Below are 12,222 nucleotides of genomic sequence, written 5' to 3'. Positions count from 1 at the left end.
AAACTTTAAATATCTGAACCGACGAGAACAGCGAACTCCCAGCACATCATTTTCAAACCCCCACGGTCTTTCGCTACTCAGGTTAAACATGATATATAACTCACTTAGATAACCTGAAAATGTTATTGTTTGACTTATTTCAGTGTTTTATTTGTTCCAGAGTAAATCGGTTTGACTGAGATTAAAGTTATTAGATTAGAATAGATTAAATAAAACTTTATTAAACCCTCGGGAGGCTTCCTCCGGGGTTTTCACACACATATACATTTACATCACACATTCCAAATAACTAGATGCAGAGAAACACATCTATAATCACCCTTTTTTTGTGTATCAAAATGTCTCAGGGTGTCATTTTGATACACAGTGGACACACACTACAGTGTGTGTTGTGTATACACAGTGCATTCTCACACTGTGTGTGGAAAAATCTGTCTTTTGCTGCCATCTTCTGGCAGAAAAAAGTCAGTTAAATCTTTCCTTCCAAATTTCAAGGGCACCAAAAGACCCTGTATCACTTGTTTTTCACATTTAAGGGTTGTTATTGGTTGACTTCCGGTGGCTCGTAGCACCGCATGGCCGCATAGAGAGTGACCTCCGGCACCAACCGTGTGTTTCCCCGGACTCGAGAGCTGTATTAGGGCTACATTGCCATTTTTCGATGCAAGAATGAGTGGGGATAAATCTAAAAAGGAAGGATACGGACTACGAAACATTCTTGACTGTGAAATGGAGAAGGACGCCGCGGCTAGTGAGGCAAGCCTCGCATCGGGACAAGATGGCGACCGAGGTGAAGGTCTGGGTTGGCTTCGGGATGCTGTGAGTAGCGTACTGGTGGCCGAAATGGCTACATTGCGAACCGAATTGAAAAGTGACTTCAAAGCATTCGGTACGGAATTTCGGGAGGATATAAAGAAGCAAATGGCCGAACTCTCTAAGGAATTGAATCAAAGATTACACGAGATGGCGGATCAGGTAGAGGAGATGACTGGTCGGCTAAAGCACATCGAGGACAACATGGCTGACTCGGAACGCTGGGACATTGGTGTTAGGGATACACTTGTGCAGCTGTTGGAAAATCAACGGGCGCTTCAGGAAAAGGTGTCCGATATGGAGGGCCGCGCTAGGCGCAAAAACATCCGGATTTACGGCGTACCGGAAAACTCGGAGGGCTCGTCGGTGACTACCTTTGTTGAAAATCTGATCAAAGAACACCTAGGCGAAGATTTCGGCCCGGACCGTGCCCTCGGCATTGAACGCGCACACCGCGCGTTGGGACCAAAACCACCTCCGAACGCCCCACCACGCTCAATAATAGTGCGCTTCCTCCGGTTCTCCGTTAAAGAAGAGATTCTCCGCAAGGCATGGAACAAAGGGGTACATATCCAGAACAAACGGGTGTATTTCGATCATGACTACTCCCTGGAAGTGCAGAAAAGGAGACGGGAATATATCCCACTTAAGAAGGCTTTGAAGGACAGCGGGATCCGCTTCCAGACACCACTAAGTAAGATGCGAGTGTTTTATGCGTCAGGAAATGTCCTATATAATACCGCGACCCAAGCTGCCGAGGATTTAAGAAAGCGGGGAATAGCCGTGGGTAAGATCACCTTGGGGAACCAAACCAACAGGATAAGGCAGCTACTTCCTTGGGAAACGCAGACAGCACACTGCGGGGGCGGCTTCCAGCAGCACGTTCGGGAAAAACTCCAAGCATTCCGGAGGGAGCAAGAAAAAGTGCCAGCAGACGAGTGAGCAGCTGATGGCGGGATAACGGTGAGATAGCTGGCGGTAGAGTTTTGATAATCTAACCGCGGAAACACTGACTTTCGTATCCCTCAGAATTCATATTTCTTTAGGTTGGTGCCTACGGACATGGTTAGAGAACCACCAAGTTTTTTCTAGTAGCGATAAGAAACAGTTTTTGCTTATTCTTTGCCCTTTTTTGTCGGTCACTCCCCTCTTGTCGGATGAGGGGCCCCACCTCGTGGCCAGTCCCCTCAATGTCAAAGGACACTCTTATATCCTTTGTATTGGAAGCTCTTGTTAATGTTTGGTGTGTTTGCTGTTCAGTGAGTTCTGGTTGTTATGTTCTGAGGTCTGGGTTGATTATGTTGTATTCCATATATCCACTTGATGGCTTATAATTTCTATAAAATGCTGTCACTAAATGTGTAAATCCTAAATGGCCTGAATAGCCCTATTAAAAGAAGCAAATTAATTGCCAAATTGAAAAAGGAGACAGTAGATTTGGCATACTGGCAAGAAACTCATCTGGACAATGCAGAACATGAGAAATTAAAAAAGATGGGTTTCAGACATACATTCAATTCATCGTATAGGGCCGGGAAAAAACGAGGAGTAGCTATCCTTATCTCAAATAAAATAAAATTTGAACATATATCTAATATAAGTGATAAGGAAGGTAGGTTTGTTTTAGTAAAAGGTAGAATAGAGAATAAGGCGGTCACACTATTAAATGTCTATGCACCCCCAGGAAGCAACGCAAGCTTCTTTAAGAAGATATTTGATTTGATCTCTAAGGAAACGGTGGGAACTCTTATTTGTGCAGGAGATTTTAATTTACTGTTAAACCCCCGATTAGACTCAAATAATAGGGACAGGAAAAACACATCTGGAGGGAAACGAGTTAAAGGAATGTTAACGGAATTAGGACTTATTGATGTGTGGCGATCTATCCATGGGTCAGCGTCAGGATTCACTTTTTACTCTGCTCGACACTTAGTGTATTCGAGGATAGATTACTGTTTTATGTTTAATAGGGATTTACACAGGATAAAAGATTGCAGAATAGGTCCAAGAGATTTCTCTGACCACAGTGGAATTTATATAACGTTACATTTGGATGGGAGACGGAAGACAACTTTGTGGAGACTAAATACCGGTATGTTAAATGACCCCGCTTTTGTGAAACAAATGACAGCCGATCTTAATTTGTACCTGTAGGACAATGATAATGGAGAGACAAATCACAGTATTGTGTGGGATGCAGCCAAAGCTGTCCTCAGAGGAAAAATAATTGTGTGGTCGACCATGCTTAACAATTCTTGTGACTTTTTCTTTTTACAACTGCAGGATAGATTAATGGCCTTGGAACAATCAAGTCTGAAGGATAAAAATACTACAGTGACCCACCAGATCAGACAGATTAAGCAGGAGATAGATAAGATATTGAGCGAAGAAGTAGAGAAAAACATAAGATTTATGAAACAGAGGTATTATGAGGCGGGGCCTGAGGCGGGGCCTGAGGCGGCGAAGCGGTTAGCGTGGCGGATTAGAAAACAGCAAGCTGAAAATATTTTTTATAAGATTAGAGAGTCAGTTGGTAACAATGTTGTAACTGACCTGGATAAAATTCAAAAAGCATTTGAAATGTATTACAAATCGTTATATAGTCAATCTACTCAGGGTGATGTAAATAAGATAACTGACTTTTTGAATTCCTTAGACCTGCCTACGATTGGTCGAGAAGCAAATAGTAAGTTAACGTCCTTAATATCTCGGGAAGAAATAATTAAAGCTATTTCCAGCCTTAAATCCAATAAATCACCAGGTACCGACGGGTTCCCTGCCGAATGGTACAAAACCATGAGGGAAAGCCTTCTTCCCCTGTTGGAAACTAGTTTTAATTATATTTTGAAAGGAGGTCTGGTACCTCCCTCTTGGAAGGAGGCCTTCATATCTGTTTTGCCAAAGGGGGGACAGGATAGACTAAACTGCAAATCTTATAGGCCTATAAGTGTCCTGAACTCAGATTATAAACTATACACAACTATTTTGGTGCGAAGAATGGATGCTGTAATGCCTTCTTTGATTGATGAAGACCAAACGGGTTTCTTGAAAAATAGACAAACCCACGATAATATTAGGCGAGCTTTACACATCATCGAACACATTAATAATAAGAAAAAAAGCTTAATTATTCTTAGCTTAGATGCTGAAAAAGCGTATGATTCAGTGAATTGGGACTTCCTCTTCCTAGTGATGAAAAGATTTAGTTTCTGTAGCGAGTTTATAAAATGTTTCCAAGCTCTTTATTCTCTCCCTACTGCCAGAATAGAAATTAACGGTAGCCTCTCCGATACTATTTTTTTAGAACGAGGATGTAGACAGGGGTGTCCAGCAAGCCCCTACCTCTTCAACTTGTTTATCGAACCTCTAGCCCAGGCTATACGTCAGGAAACATCGTTGAAAGAGATTGTAATAGGAGGGGACGAGTACAAGGTGTGTTTATACGCAGATGATGTCTTGGTGACAATCACGGATCCCAGCTCAGGTATACCAGTGTTAATGGGGATGTTGGAAACATATGGTCTGTATTCAGGGTATGTTCTTAATGTCAAAAAAACTCAAGTTCTGGCATTTAATTTTTCTCCAGACCAGACACTAATGTCAAAATTCAAGTTTAATTGGGAGGCAACTGCTATCAAATATTTAGGAGTGTTTCTGTCACGGCTGGCGGGGTGAGCCGTGTGGTGTGGAGGAAACGGAGGACCCAAAATGCAGACAGCCGATAAGATGATGAGAGTGAGGGTTTATTTACAGTATACAAATAACAGAACTGAAAGCAGGACAGAACATAACCTAAACTGGGTGAGCTAAATAACAAACCGGATCATACAAATGGGGTGGGAGGCAGAGAGACACAGACGAGGAACAGACACCATGAAACACAGACGAGCCGACCACGAACACAGACCGACACCCACTATAAATACACACACCAGGTAATCAGGAAATGGCACACAGGAGGGGACACAGCTGGAACTAATGGACATAACGAGACACAACCCTACAAAGTAAAACAGGAAACACACAGACTGTTTTACATAACAACACGAGGACATGAACAGAGCACCGAGGGAGACGCAGGTAGGGAAGATAAACACAACCAAACACCAACAACCAATACAAAACAGAATAAACTAGAAAATACTAATAACAAACTCAAGGCGCTGGGTCACCGACCCAGGACCATGACAGTACCCCCCCCCTCAAGGGCTGGCTCCAGACAGCCCAACAGAAACACAAAACCCCCCCCCAAAACCCAAAAACGACCCGACCAGGGCGGGTGGCGGGGGACCAGGACGGAGGGACCACAACCAAACAAAAAACAAGCTCCAGTGGGCCAAACGAATTGTCCAAAACACAACACATACTGGAGTTCCTGAACAGGGTCCCAAAACATAGTTCAGGAGGCCGGCCATGCACACGGCAGCGGCGACAACGGGGAAACAGTTCAGGAGGCCGGCCATGCACACGGCAGCGGCGACGACGGGGAAACAGTTCAGGAGGCCGGCCATGCACACGGCGGCGGCGACGACGGGGAAACAGTTCAGGAGGCCGACCGTGCGGACGGCGGCGGCGGCGAGAAAACAGTTCAGGAGGCCGGCCATGCACATGGCAGCGGCGGCGAAGTGGAAACAGTTCAGGAGGCCGACCGTGCACGCGGCAGCGACGGGGAAACAGGTCAGGCGGCCGACCGTGCGGACAGCAACGGCGGCGACGGGGAAACAAGTCAGGCGGCCGACCGTGCGGACAGCAACGGCGGCGACGGGGAAACAGGTCAGGCGGCCGACCGTGCGGACAGCAACGGCGGCGACGGGGAAACAAGTCAGGCGGCCGACCGTGCGGACAGCAACGGCGGCGACGGGGAAACAGGTCAGGCGGCCGACCGTGCGGACAGCAACGGCGGCGGCGACACAAGTCCGGAGGCCGGCCGCACGGAAGGTAGCGGCGGCGTTTGGGAGGACGTCCATATCGACGATGACACCCAACAAGCGGCCTGGCAGATGACCGCCGATGTCGAGGCGGCAGTTTGGGACCTGAAGGTTGCGTGGCCTTGGCAGCACCAGACGAGACGGAAGCTGAACCAGGACCAGACGAGACGGAAGCTGAACCAGAACCAGACGAGGCGGAAGCAGAGGCTGGACCAGACGAGGCGGATGCAGAGGCTGGACCAGGCGAGGCGGATGCAGAGGCTGGACCAAGTGAGGCTGATGCAGAGGCTGGACCAGACGAGGCGGAAGCAGAGGCTGGACCAGGCGAAGCTGATGCAGAGGCTGGACCAGACGAGGCGGATGAAGCCGGAGCTGGACCAGACGAGGCGGATGCAGAGGCTGGACCAGGCGAAGCCGGAGCCGGACCAGGCGACGGCGTGGGTGAAGCCGGACCAGGCGACGGCGTGGGTGAAGCTGGACCAGGCGAGGCGGGTGAAGCCGGAGCTGGACCAGGCGACGATGACGCCGGAGCTGGACCAGGCGACGATGACGCCGGAGCTGGACCAGGCGACGGCGTGGATGAAGCCGGAGCTGGACCAGGCGACGCCGTGGATGAAGACACGGAGGCTGCAGCTGGCGAGGGTGAAGACACGGAGGCTGCAGCTGGCGAGGGTGAAGACACGGAGGCTGCAGCTGGCGAGGGTGAAGACACGGAGGCTGCAGCTGGCGAGGATGAAGACACGGAGGCTGCAGCTGGCGAGGATGAAGCCGCTGCTGCTGCCGGCGGTGTAGATGAAGCCGCTGTTGCTGCCGGCGGCGTGGATGGAGCGGCAGCCGGCGAGGATGATGATGAGGCTGCAGCTGACGAGGCAGAAGACTGGACGGGCTCCTCGGGCCCTCCAGCTGACGAGGCAGAAGACTGGACGGGCTCCTCGGGCCCTCCAGCTGACGAGTCAGGAAGCTGGCTGGGTTCTCCTGAACCTCCAGCTGACGAGTCTTGGGGCTGGACGGGCTCCTCGGGCCCTCCAGCGGACGAGACAGGAGGCTGGACGGGCTCCTCGGGCCCTCCAGTGGACGGAACAGGCGGCTGGACGGGCTCCTCGGGCCCTCCAGCGGACGAGTCTTGGGGCTGGACGGGCTCCTCGGGCCCTCCAGCGGACGAGTCTTGGGGCTGGACGGGCTCCTCGGGCCCTCCAGCGGACGAGTCTTGAGGCTGGATGGGCTCCTCGGGCCCTCCAGCGGACGAGGCAGGCAGCTGGACGGGCTCCTCGGGCCCTCCAGCGGACGAGACAGGAGGCTGGACGGGCTCCTCGGGCCCTCCAGCTGACGGGACAGGAGGCTGGACGGGCTCCTCGGGCCCTCCAGCGAGAATAGTCACAGGACCAGCAGGCGCGGAGACCTCTGGCGGGCGCAAAACAGAACCAGCAGGCGCGGAGACCTCTGGCGGGCGCAAAACAGAACCAGCAGGCGCGGAGACCTCTGGCAGGAGCGGATCAGAACCAGCAGGCGCGGGGGCCTCTGGCAGGCGCAGATCAGAACCAGCAGGCGCACGGGCCTCTGGCAGGAACGGACCAGCAGGCGCACGGGCCTCTGGCAGGAACAGATCAGAACCAGCAGGCGCACGGGCCTCTGGAAAACACAAAGCTGACTGCAGCTGCACCGAGCATTGACTCAGCTCAGGCAGCGACAGCCGGGTGCAGTCCTCAGCTGGGTTCTTAGCCTCCAGGGGTCCAGAGTCAGCTGAGGGCTGTAATTTAACCTCTGGTGAGGCCCTGGAGCAAGTAACAGTCTCTAAACTAGCCAGCTGTTGAGGAACACTTGCCTTTTTAACATGTTTGTCTCTCTGCAAAGAATATGTACTAGAAAAAGAGTCCAAAACGGGAGGCAGAGACGCAGCCTGCTGTACAGAGGGAGTCGGTGAAGATGGCATAGATGACTGGGCTAGTGGGGATACCGGGGGCCGAGCTGAATGCTGCTGTGCAGCTAAACGAGCTTGCGGCTGTGCAGCTAAACGAGCTTGCGGCTGTGCAGCAGGCTCAAAAAACACAGCCCCGGTATAAACCGTCACAAGTTCTGGTGAAACCAAAAGAGTGTCTTGTCCACTCACCACAGCCGGCCGCTCAGAAATCCCCAGGTCTGACTGTGGCGAGGAGCGTCGGCGGCGTGAGCGCCTTTTCCCCCTTGAAGGCTGGGTTGACGGGCCGGGCAGAACATCCTCTGTCGAAAGTGAAGCATGAGTTGCAGGGTGGGTGGTAGCAGCCGGGGGGTGAAGACGGAGCTCGTTCAGAATGAAGTTCTGTGCGAGTGGGTGAAGTGAGTCCAATAGCCAGGAGTGAGCAAGGATTAGCTGCTGTAGCCTGGCTTCTACAGCGCGGTGAAATGCCTCCCCCTCATGCTGAAGCCACAGGTTAACTAACCTTGAAACAGAGTCAACCAATTCCTCCCGAAACTCCTGGGAGGGCGCGGATGCTGCTGGGTCCATGTTTGGTCGGCTCGTACTGTCACGGCTGGCGGGGTGAGCCGTGTGGTGTGGAGGAAAGGAGGACCCAAAATGCAGACAGCCGATAAGATGATGAGAGTGAGGGTTTATTTACAGTATACAAATAACAGAACTGAAAGCAGGACAGAACATAACCTAAACTGGGTGAGCTAAATAACAAACCGGATCATACAAATGGGGTGGGAGGCAGGGAGGCAGAGAGACACAGACGAGGAACAGACACCATGAAACACAGACGAGCCGACCACGAACACAGACCGACACCCACTATAAATACACACACCAGGTAATCAGGAAATGGCACACAGGAGGGGACACAGCTGGAACTAATGGACATAACGAGACACAACCCTACAAAGTAAAACAGGAAACACACAGACTGTTTTACATAACAACACGAGGACATGAACAGAGCACCGAGGGAGACGCAGGTAGGGAAGATAAACACAACCAAACACCAACAACCAATACAAGATCAGAAATAAACTAGAAAACACTAATAACAAACTCAAGGCGCTGGGTCACCGACCCAGGACCATGACAGTTTCTGCCTATAGATCTGACACAACTGTATGATATTAATTACAGTCGTATTAATAGAGAAATATATAGCAATCTCAACATTTGGGCCTTGCTCCCTCTCGACCTTGGCAACAGGATACAGATAATTAAAATGAGTATTCTTCCCAAACTACTCTATCTTTTTCTTGCTTTACCTATTCAAATTCCAGAGAAGCAATTCAGGGAATGGAATAAACAGATTTCGAGATTCATTTGGCTTAACAAAAGACCAAGGGTGAAGTTCTCTACTTTGCAGTTGCCGAAAGAAAAAGGGGGCCTGGCTCTACCTTCATTAAGGGATTACTACTTATCTGCTCAGCTGAGGTCCTTGGTGTGTTGGTGTAACCCATCCTTTTGTGCAAGGTGGAAGACGATTGAGATGTCTCTCTCGGACATGCCAATCCAGTCTAGACTTGGTCACGCGGCTTCTGATTTGGATGATATCTTGACGCCCAGCCACTGGGTCACTTTTACATTAAAAATATGGAGGGGAGTGGTTAAGCAGGCACAACTCCAGGAAGAGATAAAACTTCTGAGGTGGCCAGCGTATGACCCTGATTTTTTTACCTGCTTCCCACGATAGTAGATTTAAACAATGGGTGTGGCATGGAATCACTGCTGGGTTATTGTAAAATCTAAAATTATTGTCAGGGTGAATTGTTAAATATTGTCATTCTTATGTTTGCCATTTGTACATAGGGTTAAAGAATCCTTTCTGTCCTCCCCTCCCCAGATCCTTAAGATTCTGGGAGGGGGGCAGTAGTGTTTCTGATCACAGGAACACCCTCTGTGAAGGTCTGTTTGATGTGGTAAACTTCCTCCCCTTTGTAGGGCTTCATTGTGTTATCTAGGGTGAGGGGAGATTGCCCTCTTTATGACCAAGGATGTTCTTGTGCTTTTATGTTATATGACCAGCAGCGTGCCACACACACACACACACATTCTCACATAACACACACACACACGGTGCCTTGTCTTGTAACCAAGGGGGGTTACGTGGGGAAGGTACGTGTTGTAAACTATTGTTTATTGTGTGAACGTTGTCAATAAAAGGGAGCAAGAGGGGCCAGTCGGGGAGGTCATTTTGTGATGAACTAAGATACCGACAGGCCTCCCTTGCAAGTAAAAAGATCGATCGCTGTTGCCTTGTCTTTCTTTCATGGGAATAAGTTCTGGGATCAGCGGGGTCTGATTTAGACCCAACAATTATGGCCTTTGATACCCTATGCAAGACTTACGACCTCAAGAAACAAGACATATGCTGACATATGTATATGTGGATGTGCAGATGTATGTTTACGGGCGTATGTTATCTTCCCATGACCTCATATTGTTTCTGTTTTTTCTTTCTTTTTTTTATTTTATCTTGTTGCAAAAAAATGTTCCTAAATAAATAAAAAGTGTCAAAAAAAAGGGTTGTTATTGGTTGTCACTGGCAGCCACCAGTGCTACCCCTCAGCCTCCCAGCAGAGGGCATCTATGGTATAAATTTGAAAACCTAGGCGATTTCCTTTTTCAGTTATTACACTCACAAGACTATCAGAAAAACTGACCTCTGACCTTGTCCAAGATTTCACCTCATCTAAGATTTTTAGTAGCAGCACCAATGGGATGAATTTAAAAAGCCTGTGTTGCCTCGTTTGAAGCACCGTGCTACGCAGCTCCGGGGCCACAACAGTTATCTCAAACAATAAACTGTGTTAAGGCCGTGGCTTGTAACACAACACCCATTTACTTTCTGAGAGATGTCATTTATTAACAAAAAAACAAAAAAAGAAAACATGCAACCAAAACACATCAAGCACAAAGGCTGGGTCATGAAGGAGAACAAGTGGGTAGAGCTAAGGAGGCGAATAGCCACAAACCAAATACTTCACAGATCACCAGAGGGCGACACCTAGGACATCACATCCAAACAAACACACACAGACATTAACAATAGCAGTGCTAGTGATCTGTAATATTAGAAACTACTTATAATAAAATTTTATTATTATTATTTAATTTTTTTGTAAATTCTGGATGCTGATCTGGACATACTCCAAAGGTCAATTCTAAACTGTGTGAAAAATGAAATTTATAATCCAGCCATAGGTTTGTCAAAAATAGAACTGAACTAATCATGTGACCTCTTACACATAGTTAAAGTAAAAAAAAGCAAGGAACTTTAGTGAAACCCAATAAGCTTGAGATCATATGGTTGCTACTGACATCTCGGCTTTTTCCTCACCTTTATACTCATAGAGCGCGCTGCTGACCCCAGCCAGCAGGGACAGGGTGATCAAATCCCCCAGACTCGCAGCAATGGGAGTGGCCACATTGTCAGGGTTGATTCCCACTTTCCTCGAGCCGATGATCACTCCAATCATCACCAGGCCTGCACAACAGAGTGTGAAGGGACAGAAACACAAAAGACGTAAGACGCTTACACTTTCAATCAACATACGGGGAAAACACAACTGTAGAAAGAAAGAGCCAATTCAGCTTCTTTCATCATGTTTGCGAGACAACAGAATGCTGATGGAAGCTTTTAGCTGGAATTTGTTCGTTTTTCTATATCAATAAAGACAACTGTCAACACGCCAACCTGTCTCACAGAGTGATAGCTGGCCTGGAAAGAGAAAAGAAAAGAAAAACAAAAGAGTATGAGTAAAAAACGAATTACAGAGAAACTGAAATGACAGTGTAAAGAGAGACAGCGACGATGAAACAAGGACAGTTTTGTTCCTTCACGCATCAGTCCTGCTTAACACCAGAACATGTAAGGTGAGCATGAATTATGGATTATTCAGGGAGTGCATGCTGAGACGGGTAATACAAGGACAGGCGCACAGATGAAAACTGTTTGATTGAAATTTGTTTCACAACATTGAGAAGCCACCCTAAAACACTGTCAGAATAATAACATTAGCTTGTATAACTGTCAAACTGTTACGTATTGTTTGTTATAGTTATAGTGAATCACATTCACACCTAGCAGCTTAAATAAGAGTTTGTTACCTTAAATTAAGACCGTAAAAACGGTAGCATCTGCATGGGTGTGTGTCGTTCTGTCTGTCAACATGACAGCTTGAAAAGTTTTTTGTGAATTCTGAGAAAACCTTGTGGGAGTGTGGAGTGGGGTCATGTTAACAACCTGTTAAAGCCACCGAGGTCTTCAAAGTCAACTTTATTTATTGGTTGAAAATTGGCAAAAAGCCTTATAACATAGAAACTATGATTATTACATGTGTGGTGTGTATTGCCCACATATAGAAAGTCCTGTATAAAGATTAAAATATCATGACACATTTGACCTCTGACCTCAAGTTCAACAGATTGATCTGAAGGTCAAAGTGATAATAAAGCTATATAAAGCTATTTAGAACTATGTATCTTACTGAGGTGAGTTTAAAACATCCAATCAGAAAGTTCCTCTGT

The 12,222-nt window shown here is 48.0% G+C and overlaps 2 protein-coding genes and 1 long non-coding RNA gene across 3 annotated transcripts in view; all 3 read right to left on the bottom strand.

Moving 5' to 3' along the window:
- LOC146494945 (uncharacterized) overlaps positions 1-12,222 on the bottom strand; it is a 181,406-nt gene that overhangs the window by 73,887 nt on the left and 95,297 nt on the right. The gene's annotated exons all lie outside the window — the stretch shown is intronic.
- Positions 1-12,222, bottom strand: part of LOC146494947 (solute carrier family 41 member 1-like) — a 43,282-nt gene that overhangs the window by 11,011 nt on the left and 20,049 nt on the right. Inside the window, exon 5 of the mRNA XM_085147022.1 lies at positions 11,033-11,179. Within this exon, the coding sequence (XP_085003148.1) occupies positions 11,033-11,179 (147 nt within the window). The remainder of the gene's footprint in view (positions 1-11,032; positions 11,180-12,222) is intronic.
- On the bottom strand, positions 3,240-8,223 carry LOC146494948 (uncharacterized). The gene is made up of 4 exons (XM_085145894.1): positions 7,242-8,223; positions 6,279-6,848; positions 5,463-6,071; positions 3,240-3,310 (listed from the first exon to the last, which is right to left on the bottom strand). The coding sequence occupies exons 1-4, from the start codon at positions 8,221-8,223 to the stop codon at positions 3,240-3,242; spliced, it is 2,232 nt and encodes a 743-aa protein (XP_085002020.1).

The sequence above is a fragment of the Neolamprologus multifasciatus genome, chromosome 20 (genome assembly GCF_963576455.1).
Source record: "Neolamprologus multifasciatus chromosome 20, fNeoMul1.2, whole genome shotgun sequence".
Lineage (NCBI taxonomy): Eukaryota > Metazoa > Chordata > Actinopteri > Cichliformes > Cichlidae > Neolamprologus > Neolamprologus multifasciatus.
The sequence above is the reverse complement of the archived record's forward strand: the minus strand, read 5'-3'. Positions and strand labels throughout refer to the sequence as shown.